This window comes from Filicampus tigris, chromosome 2, assembly GCF_054856515.1.
Source record: "Filicampus tigris isolate MCC_2025a chromosome 2, RoL_Ftig_1.0, whole genome shotgun sequence".
NCBI classification, from domain to species: domain Eukaryota; kingdom Metazoa; phylum Chordata; class Actinopteri; order Syngnathiformes; family Syngnathidae; genus Filicampus; species Filicampus tigris.
The window spans coordinates 15443005-15465753 of record NC_141218.1 but is presented as its reverse complement, the minus strand read 5'-3'; the positions used below and the strand labels follow the sequence as shown (position 1 = coordinate 15465753).

General features: G+C 43.0%; 1 protein-coding gene across 1 annotated transcript in view; it reads left to right on the top strand.

The window, feature by feature from the left end:
- The window catches only part of abcb7 (ATP-binding cassette, sub-family B (MDR/TAP), member 7), a 25354-nt gene extending 2605 nt beyond the window's left edge, over positions 1-22749 (top strand). Inside the window, exons 2-16 of the mRNA XM_086012143.1 lie at positions 156-239; positions 327-404; positions 1780-1899; positions 6519-6651; positions 8348-8616; positions 9244-9332; positions 9460-9547; positions 12157-12331; positions 14758-14915; positions 16762-16925; positions 17043-17172; positions 17507-17678; positions 18508-18611; positions 19103-19210; positions 21450-22749. Of these exons, the coding sequence (XP_085868269.1) occupies positions 156-239; positions 327-404; positions 1780-1899; positions 6519-6651; positions 8348-8616; positions 9244-9332; positions 9460-9547; positions 12157-12331; positions 14758-14915; positions 16762-16925; positions 17043-17172; positions 17507-17678; positions 18508-18611; positions 19103-19210; positions 21450-21668 (2091 nt within the window). The 3' untranslated portion in view covers positions 21669-22749. The remainder of the gene's footprint in view (positions 1-155; positions 240-326; positions 405-1779; positions 1900-6518; positions 6652-8347; positions 8617-9243; positions 9333-9459; positions 9548-12156; positions 12332-14757; positions 14916-16761; positions 16926-17042; positions 17173-17506; positions 17679-18507; positions 18612-19102; positions 19211-21449) is intronic.

The following is a 22749-nucleotide window of genomic DNA, read 5'->3' as shown; positions in this document are numbered from 1 at the left end:
CCGTATATACTTTTTGCACATTCAAATTTTAAGACAATAGTGACACGGCTTTCAGTAAATTGTAAACTTTCAGAATGAAATAAGTTGCACACACACAGTGGGGAGGTGTGATAGAAATTTAGAATTAGTGCATTTACATCTTGTGTTTGTTTCAGTTGAGTACCCTGCCACACTCGCGAACAAGCACATGGAATACAAACACAACTGAAAGCAGTCGGCGCATTTTGGGGGCAGCAAACGTAAGTCAACATGAGAAGTACTTCCAAATCAAAGTATATCTGTCATATATGAGATTCATGCACATTCTAACTACAAACGTTTGACAGCGTTTGCAGGTGACGGATAAACGAACATGCTGGCACGGGAATGCTGGAGGAGGTCTCAGTGCAGACCCCAAAAATGTGGTGAGAGACTTTTTTTTTTTGTGTGTGTTTGCTCAAGTAATTCACAGTGGGACCTCTGGGATATGGCGTGTCTTGAACTTTTTTTGGCGACTGTGCATAACATAAAACACAATTGTTGTTTTATGTTGTTTCCGCAAAAAAAAAAAAGTCGATAATTAAGAAAAATAATTGAATAATGGTGTTAAAGAAAGCACAAAAATACGCAGATTTTCACAAATAGGTGAGTTTTTCAGTTGTTAGCTAGTTGTTAGCATGTCAGTTACGTTTTCAGTTGTATGTTAGCATAAAGCTATATTTAGGCAGCTATCTGATTGCTTTAAATGTACAGCATGTAATTCTCTTTATTTCGTTTGACAGTAAATCTCAACAGTGAGTGGACGTAAATAGATTGAAGCTTCTTTTTTGATGAATTATTCACTCTGTGCCAAACTACTGCTTATTGTGAAGTAAGATGTATTCAGTTCAATGCCACCAAACAGTGCTATTAACTCAAGTTTGCGCTCGCAAGACAAAACCATACGTCGTCTGAATGGTTGCTTGTCCCTTGAAAAATTTGTAAAGCAGTTACTCGTTATCTCAAGGCACCACTTTATCAGAACAGATAGATTTAAAACATTAAGTTTTGAACACATTAAATTGTCCCTTTATAAACTCTGAATTATACAGCCCAACTATTTATGCTATTTTTATTTCGATATTCTGAATGTACTTATGCAGATTAAAAACACCAAATGGACATTACTAAGCCCCATTTGTGCCGTAGAAACCTCCGCAATTGCAGTAAATGATAATCCCCTCTTTGCATTGTCATATATTACTTACCGGTAATTGAATTTGAACAAGGGCAGATGTTGAGAACAAGGTCGCGTAATTTGCTACCATACAGCCGGGCTGTAACACGGAGCCTCCATATTGAATGGATTAGAGAAATTAGTGCATCAACTTTGGCCCGCAGAGAGTCTCTGTGGCAGGTGTGTGCTGGAGTGTTGGTAAATAGACATACTGGCAGCAGTGGGCGCCCCACTATCAGATGGGATGACAGCCCAGGTGTCTCGAGGGACTTGTAGTGTCAGGCTGGATCTTCAGCTCTGCTTGCTGATTCTTTGAGAACCCCCAGGGACCCCTGTAGACAGTTGATAATCCATTTGAAAGAGTCTAAAACAGCCAATGTATGTAGGAATTAGCATTCTTAACTGTAAAGAGAAGTTAACCGGTGTGTAATAAAACTAGTTAAAATAACTAGTCACACTTTACAGGTTACACTATAGAGTGTTTAAGACTCGCAATTTTGAACTAAAAAAAACAATTTTATGTTGTATAGAGAGTAAGCAATTTGTTTTCAATCTAAATGAGAGGATGCTCTTGTTCTCCGTAGTTGAAAGAGGTGAACACAACTACGATCCTGTCCGCTATGCTGTCTTACGTGTGGCCGAAGGACAGACCGGACCTACGGGCACGTGTTGCCATCTCATTGGGCCTGCTAGCTGCAGCTAAGGTACTAACCAAGACTATTCAATTTCTATCATAGACATTTGGTTATAATTGTTGCTCCCCACCTCCCCCCGCCCCCTTAATTTCAGTTTTGTGTTTTAAAGGCAGGGCTTCAATTCTAATTTAATTCTAATTCTTATTCAAGATCCCTAACATTTTCTAACAAATAATATTTGTGCTGGCGGCACGGTGGTCGACTGGTTAGCACGTCCGCCTCACAGTTTGGAGGTTGTGGGTTCGATCCCGGCTCCGGCCTCCCTGTGTGGAGTTTGCATGTTCTCCCCGTGCCTGCGGGGGTTTTCTCGGGGTACTCCGGTTTCCTCCCACATTCCAAAGACATGCATGGTAAGTTGATTGGACTCTCTAAATTGCCCCTAGGTGTGATTGTGAGTGCGGATGTTTGCGATTGGCTGGCAACCACTTCGGGTGTCCCCCGCCTACTGCCCGAAGACAGCTGCGATAGGCTCCAGCGCGCCCCGCGACCCTTGTGAGGATAAGCGGTATCGAAAATGGATGGATGGATAATAGTTGTGCTTTCCGATAATCAGGCTGTTGTTAAAGCAATGGAATGCAATACGGTCAAGTCGGACACTGTTTTGTGTTGCGTTGAAAACCTTAATGAACTGGGTAAGAGAAACAACATCAGGGAGTCCAAGGAAATGAGGATGCCGATAAACTTGCAGAACACGGATCTGTACTCCTCATTGGGGGCTCAGAAGCTTTTATTCCGATTCCATATGCTAGCTGTGTTTTTGCTTTGCAGGACTGGAGTATAAAGCGCTGGCGGTCAGCGTGGGAAAAACATACTGATTGCGAAAGAACAAAGGAAAACATTGGATGGCCTTCATTTTGGCTGTGCAACCGCATCCTGAGTTCAAGTTGTAATCAACTGAATCTGGTAGTACAAGTCCTTACAGGACAGTGCAATCTCCGGAAGCATAAAAACACCGTAGGCCGAGCTACGTCCGCAACGTGGCCAAAATGTGGTGCAGAAGACGAAAGACCAAGCCACCATGTGGGAAGGTGTAGAGCTTACCGGGACATTCGGAAACGATACCTGGGAAACAAATTTCTCACAATCAAGTCAGTTGTTGAGAAAGTGAATATTACATTTTTGGCCATATACTTGATGCAAGCTGGAAGGCTTGCTGAGTACGACCAGAGATAACTTAATGCAGTGTTTTATCGCAATGGGTCTACGAATGGCCTGAGCAATGTGCCCGAATGGTTCAGTCCATGGATGGTTGAACGGCCGGTCGGGGACCACTGCCGTTGTAATATAATAATTATAATAACATTTTTTGCTGACACCCGTGCTGATGACTTATGCAATCGGATTCAGCACCGACGGCTTTTGGGCAGTAGCTCGGGATGTGCTCCAGCATTCCCCTTGCTGAGCAAAGCGACCAGATAGTGGTCTCTGCTTCTTCCAAGGTGAAGAAGAGTTTGGCCAGGTTTGGCAAGATATCGTCTACTGCCTTAATTAGGAGGGTGATGCGGTGTGGCGGTCCGTCCAGGTGACTTTTCTTTCGGCCCGTTGGCGGCTCTCACCTTGTTCAGATCCCCCGTTGCCTCAAGCAAGCCGCTCTGCTTGATCTTTCGTCCTCCACAGCACCCGGCGCCTTCTTCCGAATCTGCTTCCGAATCTGCCTCCGCCTTACGGCACTCCGTGCCGAGGTGTTGGGAGCAGCCCCAAACTTGCTCTGCCATGAGCCACGATGCCCACTACATTTGTTGTGCGCAGCCGGGACTCATCATCCAGCACAGCATCCTTGGCACTCCGCTTCGTCATAGTCTTCAGCATTTTCAATTCAGTGTTTGGGGGTCGTTTGACTCATTGTTTGTGGCTCTTGGATCAAAAAACTGACTTCCATCTGTCCACAAAATCTCTTGAGGGTAGAGGGTGTGCTTTTAAGTGACTTTTCAGAACTTCTTACCCATAGTTCAATTTTCACACGCATCTTATTGTGAGTACACACGCTTAACTTCAGACCATTTTGGTCACCCTGGAGCTGATTGTTGGCTGAGTCTTTCTCTTTTTGGTTGGTCTGTGTTCCATACGAATAGCAGTCTTCCATTTTCTCTGTGGTTTTGTTTTCCTTCTTTTTCCGTGTAACACATACATACAAGTCAGTGACTTAGATACACAGCTATCTTTATTCAAGCTACTCGTTTTGACCTTGTGCTTTATTCAGTGTAAAGGTGATGTGAAATGTGAAAATGAACCTTCGTGACTATAAAATCAATGCGCTGTATCAAGTCCTTGGCTGTGCAGGAACTACAGTCTCGGTATGTTGGCATCCCTCTTTGGCTTTGTGGTAGCTGAAATATTTCCCGTTTTTACAGATCATATATTGCACCTGTCTTTCTTGCATTCTGCCTCATTTATTTCCGCACTGCAGAGGTGATCACCTTTGAGAGTGTACTTGCAATGTTTACGTAAATGTTGTTAGCAGACTAAACATTTCCTTGATATTAAAAAGTGTACTGCTGAAAGTTGAATAGTGTTGCTGAGCTCTAAACTCTCCCACCATCGGGCATCACAGTAAAAGGTTGCTTTCTGGTAATAAAAGCTTCACAGTTAAAAATTCAAGGTTGGAGCTCAAGTGCTACCTGACACACCCGCATTCTTGCTGAGAGCATCTGCATTACTTGTGTGTGCACTAAAAGGTGGAAACGTGTGGTTGTGTTTTTGTCATTGCCGTGCAATTTTCTTGTGAGAGACATTTTGTATGGAAGAAAATGGTACATTTGATTGCAATGTGGCAGTCATTTCTATTGTGACAATTTCATTATGTGGTTTCGTTTGGATTCACTGTCATTCTTACCTGTAGAGTATTTTTGAACATTTAAAACAAAATCAATCTAAATGACTTGGAGAGAAAAAAAACAGTTTCAATGTCCGGAGGTCATGCTTAAGCTCCAGTTAATGGGGGTTTTCCTTGTTTTTTTTTTTTTTTTTTTTCCTTTTCTCAAAGCATCTTCACCAAGCATTGTCCCTTCAATTGTAGTGGTCTCTTCACTGGTGCTTCCTTAATCTTGTTGATGTTAATATTACCTATAATGATAACGAATCTCTACATTACATTACATTACATTTGAAATGTACTAAAACCCATATCATCAGTATAATATCTGAAGATAACTGCGGGTGTAAAGCTCCTGTGTGAGACAAAATAAAACATAATGCCTGTTGTCAGTACACTATACATGCATCTGAATGTGTGCACCTTGTAAAACACAAATTGACAGCTGCCAAATAGGCTTGTCCTCTGAGCACAGCTCCCCCTAGTGTGTGTTAAAGAGGAGACATCATCCAAGCTTTTTTTAATTTATTTTTTATATAAAATAGATTTCCTGCTTTGATGCAGGTGGCCCCAGTTCGTCCTGTTTTCCTACGTTAAATAGAAGCATCATCTGTGTGGACTGTGGAGGGCCTTTTTCAATCAGCTAAATTATAATAAATTGACCAAATATCTATCTAGCCATGGTAACGTATCAGCAGGTACAAATTGACATGGTTCCTCATAATGAGTTAGATTAGATGAGGGGGTGTTTATAAACCCTGTGATAATAAGCTCTAGTCGTGGTAGCAAGTCGCATGTGTTTTTTTGTTTTTTTTTTGAGTGAAAGCCAGGACTTCTAATGCCATGATATAATACCCATGTCAAGTGTATTAATTGAGAACCCTGGTGTGTTAATAGCCCTCTTTATACATTGTGTAAATCTGGGGTCACCAACTCCGGTCCTCGAGGGCACCTGTCCTGCACATTTTCCATCTGCATCAAGTGCTTGTAATTTATTTACTTGACTGATATTCATTTAATGTATATCATGCAGCATTTGACGAGAGAAAACCTAAGAAAAAAGGCAGAAAGCAAAGTGCCTGGCTGTGTTGCTCCTGTGTTCTCTGGCTGCCCTAATGTGTCACAAAGTGCTCAGGTTGACTCACACAGCTGTCCCTGTGCTTTTAATTAGCCCTAATACCCAATTCACTTCCATTAGCCGGAAATACCAGCCACCACAGGAGGAACAGCAGAGACAGTCAGGGGGCATTCACAGGCATGCACAGACTATGTGTAAAGCTTCCGCGTGCATGTTTGAAAATAAAACTGGTTATAGTTTGTTCAAACAACATTTGAAACCTCTTACCTGAAGACGGCTAAACAATAATTGATGAATCGGACCTTGAGGGTTCTGTCAATTGAGTAGGATTACCATCTTTGGGAAGTTGAACTGGACCTCCAAGCAGTTTTATTCTGCTTAATATCACACTGGCATCGAGGATAGAGTGCAAGTCCCCCATTCTATTAAATATTGGGGGGCGGGGGCGGGGGGGGGCGGGGGTGAATGTACTGTGTGTCATCTGTATTTTGTTGCTCTACTGTTGTGCCCCTTGTCTTGCCTTGTTTTGTTCTTTTTGGCGGCATTGCTTTAACGTTTGTAATGGATGATGTGACCCCCTTGGAAATGAAATGATACACCTCAATAGGTGTATTGTAATAAAACAAATTGTATTTAGGCCCACAGAATTTTTGTTTTTGTTGTTGTTGTTGTTGTAGTCTGATGGGCTTTTTGAGACTCTTCCCCCCCCTCCTCCCCACTCCCTTTCTGCCTTCCCAGATCACCAATGTGACGGTGCCCTTCATGTTTAAGTATGCAGTGGACGAGCTTAACCAGATGTCGGGACACATGCTGAACCTGAACGATGCGGCAAGCACTGTGGCTACCATGGCAACGGCCATGCTGATTGGCTGTGAGTTCCAGACTTTTGTTGCACTAGCAGGTGCTGTGCTCATCAGAGGGGACTACGGGACTGCCTATTATCTCCAGGCTGACCTTTCCCCGACACACTCACATCAATGCAGCTGCACAACCTCCGCCTTATCCTCGGTTTATTTACATTATGTGCTCTGTTATATGTTTGAGTTCACCGATTTCAATCCTCACATGTAAGGACAACTTTTCTATGTGGTAACCGTTTTCCTCTCAAGGTGAACAGGAGGACCTTCATATTTTTCGAAATCAGACATACACATTTTGATTTGTCTTACGTTGAGGTTCTGACGGAGGCCAAGTAATTTTTTTTAGTCCCTGTGTACGAGCCAGAGGTGAGGTGGAGCTGTGGTGGGAAGTTCATTTCTGATTAGAGTATTTTTTTTTTTCATGAGGTGCTAATGAAGAGCATAAATACATGGGAAAAATAGTGACCTGACACTGCAAGTCTGTCTGTCTTTGAGTGAGATCAGCTTGGATACACTTAGCCCTGTAGCCACTTATTTTAATGAGCCCACTTAGATCTTGCTCAGTAGTGCTTGGTGAATAATTGGAGCACACGAGCAGGACTCCAGACAGGATGAAATAGGATGACAAGGAAGAATGTACAGGACGCTCTTTTCGAATTGAATTGTATTCTTTGCACCCTTTCTGCAATGCTCTGGGGCCCATGTCTGTGGCGGGGTGTGTAATTTGGCTGAAATGGTAGCCCTGCGCTCATCCTACCTTGTCAGATGTGGACACATTGTTCATTTGATGAGCATTCCTATTTAACGCCACATTACTGTCCCACGAAGATCTACAGACAGAGCAATTACTACCCTAGTCAGGTCCCATAAGACCAAGGTATGTATTCACAGTGAAATCACCTCAAGACCAGATGTCATTCAAACTGACTAATATAAATTTATAACTGACCCTAGTCCTCTTTTTGTGCTGGAATGAATATCTGATGATCCTGCAGTTACTTAACTAGAATGTTCTCAATTCTTCTCATTTTCAGACAGTGGTGAAATTGTGCTCATACCTTGCAATTTTTGAAACAAAACAAATTACCAGCATCCATATAACACGGCTGCTCTACTCGCCTATGACCGCTTACAAGTGGTAAATCTAGGGAGAGATATTACAAAAATTCTAATAGCAGTCAGGCTGAGTCCCAAACAGGCTTAGTTGATACCAGATGCCTTAGTCTTAAAAAGCCGTTAATTTGACTTTCCTGACTGAAAAACGTAATTATCCTTGAATACGTCATTAAATAATTAAATCCACAGTTCAAAGGTCGCCAAACATTTTTTAAGTCTGTTGAGTATAGATGATGCAAATACTGTATGATATAATATTAGGTCCATATTGCCTACTCCTATATCTATCACCGCACCTATGTACTGTCACATATTGATCTATTAGACTCCCCGCTGCTTCATTTTGAACATTTGCGCGAAAACCGCTAGAAATGACAAGAAATACTATGCTAACTTTTACCTGTTCCCTACAGGATGTCAAGAGGCTGGCATGTTATACCCTCCCTTCTCCATTTTGTACTTAGTGGCTAAAAAGTATCCCTTAACCCTAGCTCTGAGATTATGACAAGCATAGGTTCTTTTTACGAAGCCCAGCCCTGTTTGATTTTCAGCGTCAGAGTGTGTAATTGCCTGTGTCCCGCCTTGTCCCAGACGGTTTGTCACGGGCCTGTGCAGCCCTCTTCAACGAGCTTCGGAACATGGTGTTCGGCAAAGTGGCCCAGAGCTCCATCCGACGCATCGCCAAGAACGTCTTCCTCCACTTGCACAATCTGGATCTGGGCTTCCATCTCAGCCGCCAGACGGGTGCACTATCCAAGGCCATCGACCGTGGCACCCGAGGCATCTCATTTGTCCTTAGTGCCCTCATCTTCAATCTGGGGCCCACAGTCTTTGAGATGGGACTCGTGAGTGCCATCCTGGTAAGATCCGTTGTGAGATCTCTCTCATGGTGTTTGATAGCCTATTTCAAATAGTCTGAAAAAGCAAAAGCTACTCACAGTGTTCAGTCTTTGTGTGGTGCCGTCATTATTCCAATACCCGGCACCTTTTATCACCTTGGCACACTTCGCAGCAGAATGTCAGGATATTCATTCCAGGATGTCTCATTTTCATTAGATGAATCCCCCGTTTTCTTTGGGTGGGCAACCCGGTGCTCATTAGCATCGGTGTAGAATCCCAAAGCTTTGTTGCGGCTTAATGTCCTCCTTAGCGTATGACCAACCCAATACACACACACGCACGCAGGCACTAAAAGACCTACTCATCTATAGCTTTGCCTTATTATTCTACCCTGTACCATAATGTCAGCTTGGATGTAATGAGGACAGACTTCATTGCCCACATAGCTAAAGCATTATCACGATTAGTTCTTATCATTTCCCCTCCATTTGTAACACATTATTTTGTAGTGAAGTGGCCACAAACTCACTTTTGACTGGAGCATGGTGGTCTGGTGTGCTTGCTTGGCTTTGTTTCATGGGGCTGTTAAGTGGCGAATGATTATTTTCATTCCTTTTTTTTTCTCTACCTGCTTTCGTCCCGTGCAGTTCTACAAGTGTGGCGGAGCGTTCACGGCCGTGGCCTTGGGTACACTATCCACATACACCCTTTTCACCATTCTCATGACGCAGTGGAGGTAATTTTCGCATGTCCACACTTCAATGTGCTGATTTGTAACATGTTGTACACTGAATTTATAGACTCACGACCGTTACCATATACCAGCGGAAAAAGCAAAAGTGCTCTTTTGTTTCTGTGCACAGGACTCGTTTCCGCATAGAAATGAACAAAGCAGACAACGAAGCCGGCAACGCCGCTATCGACTCTCTCCTTAACTACGAGACTGTTAAGGTGAGATCACATAGACACACACGCATACCCACAGCCCTGTACACCTCAACCCTATTTTCAGTTCCTCCTCATCGCATCCCTCCCCCCTTCATTTTTCTTTCCCATCTCTTGTTTCTGCTCACTTGAGTCAGGAACTAGTGTTGCACTGATAGAATCAATTTCACACTGTACTTTCTCCTCTGGTTTTCTTTTCTCTTCCAAACGTATTTTACATACCCTATTATTAAGCGTAACACCGTATTAAGAAGTTAACATTTTTAGTATGCTTAGTATTTTTAGTATACAGTAGTACTGTATACCCTCAGAAGTTTACATTTTCATCATGGGTAAGAATGACAAACATGTGGGTCTATTAATGATTTATTCAAACCATTCTTTTTAATGGGTGGAAGGACATCCATGCAACAACCGTATTCAGTTAATGACTTTTCCTATTCAGAGTTTGGACAATATCATCTCTTGTGTTCCATGAATGCACACATTTTATCCAAGTGGTATGCAAAGCCACCAAGGAGTAACTTGGCCTAGATCAGTTGAGGGGTCCTTCATACACATTCACACGATTGGCCTCAAAGCAAAAACATTGATTGACCCCAGTGACTGCCCTACATGCCAATATTAATCAACCATATCTGTATGTAATTGTTCACTGATTAGATTATCATGTAATGACGCTGCCCTAACATTGTCCAAAGCAGGAGTATATTCGAATACAAATCTTAAAGAGTCACGATATTGTTTCTGTGTCAAAGGTCCATTGATGGAGGTTGGTCGTGCTACATGCGATAATACTGTAATATTCCAAGCAAAATTTCTCTTTTAAAGCAACAACAATACCATTTGCGTTTTCAAATGAATTTAAATAAAAGTTAAATAAAACGAAACGTGACCCCTTTCATTGATTCAAACAAATCTATTAGGCCAGGTTAATGACACATACAGTATACAAACACACAAGAATGAAAGTAATACACGCAGTAATGCACAGTATTTTTGTCCTTTTATTCAGGGAGTTTACTCTTCACGTGTATGTCAGTGCACTTGTGTATGTGTTTTTCTAAGAGAGAAAGAACAACCAAAAACAGTTTGGTAAGTGAACCCAAACATAGGGTAAATCAATAAAGGTTATCAATAATGAAATCAATACACATTACTAGAAGGCTGTTACATTAGCGATCTTTAAACAGTTAACATAACACTTCAGGCACTGTGGTCTTATCTTATGTTATTAATATTCTAGTAGACTATGTCAAGTAATTAAAATTCTATTACCCTGTAGAAAATATGAATGAATAAAATGGTCAACGTAATTATTGACTTTTTATTTTTTACATTTTATGCAATGAACACTTTTGTGTCTATAAGAAATATCACGATTTCTTTCGACTTGTTTTTTTGTGTTGATGTCATGCACCTTGCTCCATTCTAAGCCTCATTCTCTGCATCTTTGTTGTATTTGTATATTTGTACACACACAAACAGATCACCTCTCGAGCGAGCTCCAAAAGATTTTCGTCCATTGCTCCGGATATATTTTGCCACCTATGTTATTGCCTTTGCTATTATTTTACATTCTGTGTATCCGTTTACATTTTATTCTGTGTTATTTGGTATCATCTGTGTCAACGTGGCCGAATTTAGCATCACTCTGAGCTGTGAGTGCATATGTAATTAGATATCCGCCCACTCAGAAATCCGTTCCACTTTCACAAAGGGCTCGATGAGAAACCTGAACACGGGGGCCTTCCTTGCGTTGCTTCTGTTTGTTCTTCTCCTAGTACATTTTCCTCTCTCTTCCCCCCCACCCCATCCGCATGCCCCTGCTTTTGCCTGTATTCCTATCAACGGCATGGCCGTAGCTACTGTCGGTTGCTAAAGAAGCAAATCGCCCACTTTGCTTGCACAAAAAAACAATAGCGCAACTAAACAAATGCAATGTTTGTCAGTTAGTGGGTAATTGTCGATGGAGTGGAGGAGGGAGCTTGTTATGGTTGGAGTTTTATTTGCTGCGTTTAAGCAATGTGCTTGTAGCAGATTCATGAGGCTTTTCCCTGAAGTGATAGCTGTTTGTCTTAATCAAAATTAGTGCTGCTCTTGTGAGTCAGCACTTAAGAGGTTCTCTCTTGGGAGACATTAAGATGCCATTCATGGATGTATATCCAGAATTTCACATGAACAATTGTACAGTATACGATAGTTCTTCCACAACTCGCAAATTCTATCTTTACTTTAGAGTTATTCTCTTTCACATTATTTGGCTTCACAAAAGCTTCATCTTTAGCTGGCTATGAAATTTGATCTGTTGCTGTACTGATTTTCATTTCAATGCTAAGAATAAGAAGATACGGACATGAAGTGTTTCAGAGGCCAGGCCATCCGAGACCCGGACTCCACGCAGAGTGGTCACAGAGAACAAATGCATCCTTGATGTGGGCTGTGTTAAAGTGTGTCTGTCTGACACTGCACTCTATGGTTCCTTAGCCTCCAACTCCAACCACATTTTGTGCTCTTCTTAATGCCCCTCAACGTATGCATTCTTTTCATCGCAATTCCCTCTACCGTCTCCCAAGTCATTCTTATCTGCATCTCTTTGTGTTTCTCCACTCCAGTACTTCAACAACGAGAATTATGAAGCCCAACGGTATGACGGCTTCCTGAAAAGCTACGAGTCGTCCTCGTTAAAGACCACGTCCACGCTCGCGATGCTTAACTTTGGCCAAAGCACCATCTTCAGTGTCGGCCTCACCGGCATCATGTTGCTGGCAAGCAAAGGCATTGCAGCAGGTGGGTAAAGCCACAGTGATTGTCACCATATTTCTGCCTAGATTGTGTGCATATAATTTTTTGACAAATTTGTAACGTTGGCATTTAAGTTAACCTGCTTGACTCGCCCTCTAGTGGGTAAAAAGATTGACTGTGCAATGTTTATACACCAATATCAGATATCAATACTCTGGCTGTCCTAAGTCCATGTCCAGTTTGCGCATATAACCACTCAAATTCAACCCATAAGTCTAGTCTTCAATTAACCTAACACGCATGCTTGTGGATTGTGGGCAGAAAGCGAAAAATCGAATGAAAACCACGTAAGCACAGGAAGAACATACAGAAAGCAATCGTCAGCAATTGTCGTTCCATCACAAAATTGTATACAGTATTATTTATCTGGCTATTGACATGACCAATGAGTGGCCCAATTGAGTTTTGAGTTTTGACTAAATGACAAAATAATCTTTTTGGACATTTGTTAAAAGTTCCCGACATGGAGTCTGAATTGCAGACAATAGTTACTTACTCAACTTTATTTACAATAACAAAGACAGTTAAAGCAATAAATGAATCTCATAAAAACAGTTAACGCCACAAAACACTAAAACAATACCGAGTGCCATGCTGACTTAAAGATGTGTTTAAGACAAGTTTTTAAAATGGACAAGGAGGGGGCTTGTCCAACATTTAGCAGGAGATCATTCCAAATAGATGAACCAGCAACGGAAAAGGCTTGACCCCCTCTGAGCCTCCGCTTAGTCTTCCATACCTGGTCCATTGTCCGAGGCACAGGGCAGGTGTGTAGCGAAGGAGCAGATCAGAAAGGTATGGTTGGGTGAGACCATTTAAAGATTTGAAAACAATTAAAATAATCTAAAAAAGAATTCTAAGATGTACAGGGAGCCAGTGAATTGAGGCTAGCGTTGGAGTTATGTGCTACCTCCTATAAGCAGCAGTTAGGAGGTGAGCAGCAGCATTTTGGACCAACTGGAGAGCAGAGAGGACTGGCTGACTCCAAAATAACATGCATTACAATAATCCATCTGAGATGTAACGAAGGAATTGATTACTGCTTCTAAATTTTGTTTAGAAAGGAGAGGCTTTACATTACCCAGCTGCCCAAGATGAAAAAAATGGATTTAACAACGGCTCCAATTTGAATCACTGTCCAATTTAAAACCCAAGTTCAAGACTGTTGGCTTTAGATACGACGTCAGGGGGCTCAAGTCAGCAGGGTGAGATGTACAAGGTCTGCTGGGACCAAACACCATAACTTCTGTTGTCTTTTTGATGAAGTTCAAGTTTAGTGCCACCCAGGCTTTGATTTCCTCCAGATTGTACAAAAGTGGCCTTAAGGACAAAGTGTCCTTTTTACTCAGCAGGACATCGAGCTGACAGTCATCCACATAGCAGTGGAAGGATATACCATGTTTTCTGAAGATGGAACCCAAGGGCAGCAAATAAAATGAAAACAGCAAGAGCCCCAAAATTGAACCTTGTGGAACACCATACCTTAGTGGCGCAGAGAGGGAGTCACAGCAACCAAGGCTAACACAAGAGGTTCTGTCAGACAAATAGGATCTAAACCACTCTAGTGCCTGGTGCTGCAAACAAGCCTGTGGTCCACTATATCGAATATTGCAGTCAGATCCAACAAAACAAGACACACATAGTCTCCAGTGTCATTAGCCAGGAGGATGTCATTAAAAACTCGTAACAGAGCTGACTCTGTGCTATGCATCATCTTAAAAAACCTGACTGGAAAACCTCCATGATGTTCAGCTCATCCAAGAAAGATTTCCATTGCGTGTGCACCACTTTTTCCAGAATTTTATAAATAAAAGGCAGCTTGGAAATGGGTCTAAAATTCAACAGCAGACCTTGCTCAAGGTCAGGTTTCTTGAGCAGTGGTTGCACTACTACATGTTTAAAATGTTGGAGAACAAAACCAGAAGACAGACTGCAGTTGATAACGGCCAAGACTGATTTACCAATACTCGGGAGAACATCCTTAAAGAAATTAGGAGAAAGAGTCATAAGGGGAGCCGGACGCCTTAATTTGGCAAACCACATCCTCTAAAAACCTCAAGGAAACAGCTTCAAAGGATTTTAACACCACCGAACAAAGGACATGGACAGAGGGGTCAGACCCAAACCTTTCCATCATGTACACAAGGCTATTTTTTAAATTTATACATATGAGCAACAGACATTCATTTATTACAACATATATGAATCAAAAAGTCAAGTTGGCTGGGGAAAAAAAAAGAAGCAAATAAAGCCATGCAAGTTTGATCATCAAAAAGCTTAAACCAAAAATGTAAAACAATTCGTCTAGCATTATTGCCTTGGTCTTGTTGGTGATCTTCACATTTTTACAGAATAAACAACCTTAACCCTATGTAGCCATGATATGTTTTTGTAATGCTCCTGACCTGTAGGTACGATGACAGTGGGCGACCTGGTGATGGTGAACGGTCTGCTCTTCCAGCTGTCCCTCCCTCTGAACTTCCTGGGCACAGTGTACAGAGAGACGCGGCAGGCTCTTATAGACATGAACACACTTTTCACGCTGCTCAGTATTGACACCAAGACCAAGGTAACTTCGGCGGCAGCTTGACATTCATTTCTTCACTTTGCTGAGTTAATTCACAAGAGCATTTTGTGCGTCCCACTTGGTTTTTCTTATAAGGTCTCAGCTTTTATGCAATGAAACTGGGAATCAGAGATGAAAAAGAAAAAACGTTCAAAATGTTTGGTTTTTTTCTACAGCCACAGTGTCAGTACCATAAATGTCCTTTTCCATTCATTTATTTTCGCTTATCCTCATAAGGGTCACTGTTGAGTCAATCATAGTATAGACAAACATTCATATCAAAGGACAATTTAAACTTTTTAATGACCCTAACATGCATATTTTTGGAATATGGGAGGAAGCCGGAATGAAAAAACACGCAAGCACGAGAAAACATGCAAACTCGACACATGAAGGCCAGCGCCTGGATTTGAACTCTCAACCTTAGAAATGTGAGGCGAATGTGTTAACCAGTTGGGCACTGTGCCACCTCATTTTTTTCCGAGCAAATATTTTAATGCAAGCGTAGCAAAGTTAAGTTGGCCTCCAAGTACATGAGTATTTTGTGTGCTTCTTACGGCTGTTTTTAATTTTGCCACTTTAAGCAGTTATCTACTGCTGTGGTTTCTTATGATAAATTGTCAGAATATAAGTCAATTCTTACTATCTGTCTTACTAGTTTCTGCACCTGACACTTTTAATGTGATATATCAAATGATAAGTTTGTCTGACTGTCGTTGTGCGATACACAAGCACTGTTGAAAGGTGCTGGATAAACATGGTCTTGAAAGTTATTCAGACGTGTGATCACAGAAAAGCTGTAAGCAGCCTGCGGACTCTTTTCCCGCTCGCCTTTCAGCAACCCTGGCACGTTGCGGGTGCACTTAAAATACATAGTTGGATGTTTACTGTTTAAACGCTGTCAATGCAGATTTGATTTGAACAGGCACACCCTTTGTTTCTCCTTTCGAAGTGGCAGTCAGTTATTTTTATGAAACGTCTTGACAGCCCATCTCGCGCTAGAAGAGTCCACTTAAGTGCAAATGTGTGTCTGCTGCCTGGCACTCTGAGCGCTATTGAGGTGTCCGGCCTGTAATTGCAGCAGTAATAATGATTCTTATTTTTTTCCACTCATCAGTCCTGCTCTCATTTGTTATTCCCCGGAGAATGGCGCGGCCCAGCAGGCCATTATTGACTGAACACATTATGCATTCTTTTCAACATTTGCATTATGTACTTAAAATAATCCAGCCCACCCCTTTAACTACTCCACCAAATAAATTATTTTGCTTTTTCTGCATCTAGGAGGGGTGAGGTTCTAATTTGTTTGTTCTAATGGACTGTGAGTTGTTTGTATTAATTGGCAGAGCGGGACTGTGTTGTCATTCATTGACAATCCAGCCAACAACGGGCCTGAGCTTTTGGAAGGTTTTTCAACTTGAAAGAAGCCAGCATGAGCGCGCTACTCTCTGCCTTAGTTGCAGGCTTTTCCAGTGATTATGTTGCTATTAGTTTGCGCAGAACAGGCTTTCAGTCTCGGCGTAAGGACGGCGCTTTATTGGTTACTGACCTTGGCTTTATCTCAGTGCTATGCTGAGAGCCGAGTCCATTGTGTACCTAAGGTTCGATGCGTATCGATCAGTTAGTCGTCAGGAAGCGTGAAAATGAAGAATCCCTCTTTTTTTTAATGTGTTTTTAAAGTACCACTAAAGTACTCTTCTGACTTTCTTTCTTCGCCGCCGTCATTCACCTTTACAAGGTGTTGTGTTGTAGTCGCGTCGCATAAAGCGTTGCCCGGCAGTGGCCGTTTAATTTTTATTTGATTTTTTTTTCGCATTTCATCATCAGTCAACTTTGTGGTTTGCTGCAGGAGAAGGATCTAGCCCCACCTTTAAGCATCACGCCGCAAGAGTCCACCATTCGCTTTGAAGATGTCTATTTTGAGTACCTGGAAGGCCAGAAAGTCCTAAACGGGGTGACCTTCGAGGTACCCGCTGGGAAGAAGGTGGCCATAGTTGGTGGCAGCGGCTCCGGGTAAGTCGTCAAGAAGAGCGAATTGTCACACTCGCGCACGCTGACAGTCTCCACCCGCTGTCATGACCGGAGTGTAACAATGCTGTGGCTGATGATTGATCCCATCTCTGCTTTCAGGAAGAGCACAGTAGTGCGGCTGTTGTTCCGCTTCTATGAGCCCCAGCGGGGGAACATATACATCGGTGGGCAAAACATCAGAGACGTCAGCCTCGAGAGCTTGAGGAAGGCTTTAGGGGTCGTACCGCAGGTCTGCCACGCAATACGATAAAGACAATATGATTTACCAGCATCCGCTCCACTTGAGTTTTAGGCACGGCAGTGGAAGCTCGTTTTATTTCTTTTGTGCGTTAATATTAAACAACAGCATGTTGAGTGAGTTAAACTCCATTTAGCTTTCCCTGCAATGTGCTCACAAGATAATCTGAACAGATGGCACAATGTTTTTTCATTCGCATACTACTCTTTCTCCCTCCTACCTTTGTTTTTGCATCTACAGCACTCTGTTCCCGTCGCTGCAGCAATAACAATATTCTATCTGAAGCTTGCTTCTCCCCCCCCCCCACCCCCTTCTCTGTTGTCAGGATGCTGTTCTGTTCCACAACACCATCTTTTACAACCTGCAGTACGGAAACATCAACGCCACACCGGAGGATGTTTACCAAGTAGCTCGTCTTGCAGGCATCCACGACGCCATCCTCAGGATGCCGCATGGTTATGACACCCAAGTTGGGGAGAGAGGCCTAAAGCTGTCAGGTTGGCGACATTTTAATGAATGTTGTTTTAAAATCGGATCATCAAGCCCAAAAATGAACCAGGAAGTAGTCGGTATAAAAGACCATTTGTCACCATTTCAGTTTTCTTTTTATTCTGTGGTTAAAACAGTGACACACAGAGGGGGAGCCAGGCATGAGTCGCCCATTCACAGAGGCACATTTCTTCAAATTGTTCATCAATCATGGGTTGGCTTTGACCTAATTATTCTCTTTGATTATTGATACCAAGGCATTTTGGCACTTTTTTGGGAACAGTTTGATGAAGGCCAGCAAGACTGTGCCCCATAGTACAAAGCAACATCCTTAAAGGCATGCTTGAATTTAGTGTGGAGGGAACTTGAGAGTCCTGACCTCAACCCCATCAAATGCCATTGTGATGAACTAAACTCCTCCTGTTCTATATTAGATTTTCATTCCATTTCCACTTGTCAAGAATTGTTACATTGATGTTTGTCAAGTTATCATTAAGCTGGTGGCAGTCTAGGTTTCAAACTTCCTTCTCCGACATTCCCCACTGCCGGCGTCGTTTTATAATGTCTCAAAAAGCTGCATGCATTCAAAAGGCCCCACACAGCTTGCAGGTAACAAAGGCTGAGTCAGACGCAGAGCCAAAGTCTCCTGCTGATTTTCCTTCACAATTAAATAAAAGTCCTCTTGTACCCGTCATGCAGAATTGTGGCTGCGGTGCGTTTTCTCTCTGCTTGAGGTGATTATCCGATGAGGGCAGGGGAGACCTTTCGCTCATAATTTCATACCTACCCGCCGAGGTCTGTTTGCATTGTTTCATGACGCCCATTGTTTCGTTTCAGGCGGCGAGAAGCAGCGTGTCGCCATCGCCCGTGCGATACTGAAGAATCCGCCCATTCTCCTGTACGACGAGGCCACATCGTCGCTGGACTCCATCACGGAAGAGGTGCAGGCATACATATTTAACAGAACAAACACCCACTCGGTCACCTGCCAAAGGTGCACATGATAATTCTGCATCACTGTGACATCCCCGCCCCCGCCCCCGCCCCACCCCCAACACCCATTCACACACCACTGCGCATATTCCCCCTTGCCACCTGCCGCCGTTTCCTCCTCCTTAAGCTCCAGCTCAGCTTAAACCCCCTCAGCCTTTGTAAATGTTACATTTAATGAGAAAGTTCAGCATGCCATTTCTGCTTTTGAGAGGAAAGAGCGGCACGGTAGACCATGTTAATTACGATTTCCTGTTGATGTGAGCGCGTTTCTGAATTAACATACGTAAACAGTGCAGTGAGAAGCAAATGAGGGCTGATTTGGAGTTGTATGTGTGAGTGAATTGCGTTTGTGTCTTTGCTAGTCACGTGTTGGTGATTGAACATTTCATATTAGTAGAGCACTCGAAAGAAAGAAAAAAATAAGCCGTTCCTCTTTCAGAACATCCTGAGCGCAATGAAGGAGATGGTGAAAGACAGGACCTCGGTGTTCATCGCTCACAGGCTTTCCACCGTTGTAGATGCCGACGAGATCATTGTGCTGAGTGAGGTACGTAGTCTTCAATTTACACTTCGTTTCCTTTCCTCTTCAGATGAGCAAACAGTTTGCCGTTTCCACTGAACGAAAAGTGTAAAAGTAAATTTGCGGGGCCTGCCACAAAATGTCCGGGAGTTATTGACGCCTTCCCCCAAAAGCGTTGTAATTGCCTGTAGATGGCGGCAAGATGTGGCCTATGGCCTAACTAAATGAAGCTCCTCCCCCCTCATGTCAACGTAGTTCGTTGGTACCAAGATGATAACAAAGCAATACTTTTATATTGGACAGAGGTTTGACCTGAGCGCAAAAACTAATATCTGACTTTTTCATCGAATAACGGAGGGAGACCCCCCTCAAAAAAAAAAAAAAAAAAAAAAAAACGCAAATTGTCGGGGAACACTGTGTCTGCCTGTTATTAATGGCCAGTCCAATTAGCACATTTTGCATGATGGTCTGCACTCAAATGACCTTTTGTTTATTATCATGCCAGTATTGAGAAATTAACCGTTTATTTTGGACACTTATTATTGTATTCCACCGGGAGGTGGTACATTTATGCAAACATCTTGTTCGTGCAAAACACAGGTCTCTGCTTTGATTTTTATTGAACATTATGTCGACATGTTTATAACGAGACTCCAGAAATCACATATTATTTTTATCTCAGGGTTTATGAAGCATCTTTTCTTCAGAAACTTTACTTCAATTGTTCTATCATCTACTTGCACTTGCAGGAAGGCATGATGATAGATACACAGCTTGTTTGTGAGATTGGCTGAACCAAATATAACAAAATAATTTTATGAATTATACACAGCATACATGCTATATCACAGATTTTTAAAGAGATTGCGTTCATGGATTTTTGAAGTAGAATGTACAGGTAAAACGGAATGAAATTTCAGTGTAGTACCACATTGTTCTGCGACACACTGGGCAGCACTGAGTTATACCGCAAGACATGCTGCTTAAGAGCAACAAGACGAGGTAGAGAAGGCCCCCAACTAATCTCCTGTGATAGTCATTGATCAAAGCGACCAGAGAGAATATACTGTATGCATGTGAGTATTATTGTACGCTGTGTCACCGTTTGTCCAAGTAGCAATTGTGTGTTCAAGTAGCAGTTGTTCAAAGGTTTGTAATTATCTTTTGGAATTGTTGTAACGTCGATGCAATTTCCCCTTCCCTATGGAAGGGAATGTTAGCATTAAGCTAGCGGAACTACGTTAGATGAAATTATATCGTTTGGCTGACCGTTTTGTTGTTGAAGTATACAATGTCTAGGTCGTTTTGGGTCAAGTTTACAGTAAACTTGAAGTACACGCGTTGCCGCTTATTTGGAGAACTGTGCTTGCAAAAGTCCTCTCCTTGATTTCAAAAGTGATGTTATGCATCACCCATTTCTTTGACAGTGAGAGAGTGTGAACAGGTGCTAAGGAGTGCTTTAAAAGTGATTCTGGCTCTATCCTGGATTTTCACGGGGCGGTTATGGAAAATGGGGGTTCACTTAAAACACAAAGAGTGAGTCTTTTTGATACGGGTCAATGATTTGTTACCAAAATAGCCCGGTGAGAACAGAAACTATTGCGATATGCAAAGGCCGTCATTGGAATGACTTGCCGTCTAAAAAGAGCATCAATGTAAGACGCGTCAGCAGTCAAGTGACATTTTCCATCAGCGCTCCCAGTGCTGATGAAATAAGAGGCTCTTTTTGAACCGCCCCCAGTAAGCATGCGCGCTTCCGTGTTTCCAGAGTCAGATGGCGGGAATCAGAGGGTCGTGGCGAGGAGGCATGTTTTGGATGTGATGTCGCCATGGAGTTTGCACGTGTCGCCGGCAGAGGACCACCCGGGGTGCTCATTAAAAAGCACGCCAGCGGTAGCATGCTCGCCTTGGGCTCGCTAAAGATAATACCGACACCTCTGCATGCTCATGGGAGCTGGTGGGGAAAGGGGGCGCCTTCGTTTGTGTTGGACTGTGTGGGAGGCGTGCGTGCGCGCCCGCGTGTGTGTGTGTGTGTGTTTGTGAGTCAGTGTTTTTGTGTGAGAAATGCAACAGTTGTTCAGGAGGCGTGAGGGATCCTACAGGGGGGGAGCTGGCAGAGTGTGGTCAGTGTTGGTGGTCATGAAGAGATTATTATTAAAACTCTACTCATTACGCCACCTTCCCTATAGCATGTGTGTGTTTACAGCCATTTTGATATGGGCAAACCTGGGTTGAGTTATTTTTTTTTCTGCTTCTGGCGGGACAGGGTAAAGTGAAAGAACGCGGCAACCACGAAACGCTCCTCGGCACCGCGGGCAGCTTGTACGCCGACCTGTGGAACACCCAGAACAACAAAATCCTGAACAGCAACAAGAGCTCCAGCCGGCCGGCGCCCGAGCGCCTCTCCCAGAAGGAGGAGGAGAGGAAGAAACTGCAGGAGGAGATCCTCAACAGTGTGAAGGGCTGTGGGAACTGCTCCTGCTGAGAGAAGCTGCCACCTCCAAGTCTCATCACCATCCCCACACAGATGGCCCAAGCTGGAGTCCCTAGTCTGTGTGGTATTTGAGGAAAGGAAAGGGGGGAGGGGGTGATGTGGCCCCATTATGCATCCCAGCCAAGCCCCATGGTGCGGCCATGCTTCCTTTTCCTCCGGCTTGTCCTTCTCATCATCTGAATAAAGGCTCTCGCCGGCCAAGTTGAGGAGGAGCTGAACAGGCGCTGGATGGCGTCCAGAGCTTCTATATGTCGGTTTTCCTCAGCTGAAGCCAAGTGTAAGAGACCTTGTATATCACATACGTGCACGTGACATCTGCTAGACAACATGGTCACATCTACTTCCCTGTCTTTGCTTTGCATCCATTGGGCTTTATTGACATCTTTCTTCACGCTGGGAACAGAGGAGCGTACGTGTAATGATGTACATATGCCTTCGTACGACACACTTTATATGGCTAGATCTGAAAGATTATTTTTTAGACTAATTTAAACTGATTGTTTTTTTTTTTTTAACTGAGTGTGTGTGTGTGTATGCATCTGTGTTGCCAATTCAGACTTTCCCTGTGGTTCAGTCTTCATGCACACTTCTGCTTCAAATGTCACAGACTTGAGTGAAATGTTAAATTGTTCAGATTGTCCCCATTAATGCATCGACTATAGGTGAATGTTTGGAGTCATGCACACACAAAACTGTCTCCCGAGTGAATTAGCAGAATGTCACTGATGCATCGATGTAAAAATAACACTGCAGGAACGGCGAGAAGCGTCTAATAAATGATGAATGGTTTTCACCACAGTGTGAGCCACGTTGCGAGGGCTCCTCTGGGAACGTTTTGCAGCAATATCGTCGAGCCTCGACGCAACAGCTATTGTGACGACAGTCGCCTTTGTCATTTTAACAGCAGCTAATTGGACGTATTGATCAGAGAGCATTGAAGGTTTCCATCAATATTAATGTTTAGATACTGACATGTATGTCCTCGTTTTCAGAGGGCTGCTTTGTTTGTGATACTTTGTTTGAATCCCTGCTGGTATTGTTTCTATTAATAAAATGAAATGATTGTCTTCTA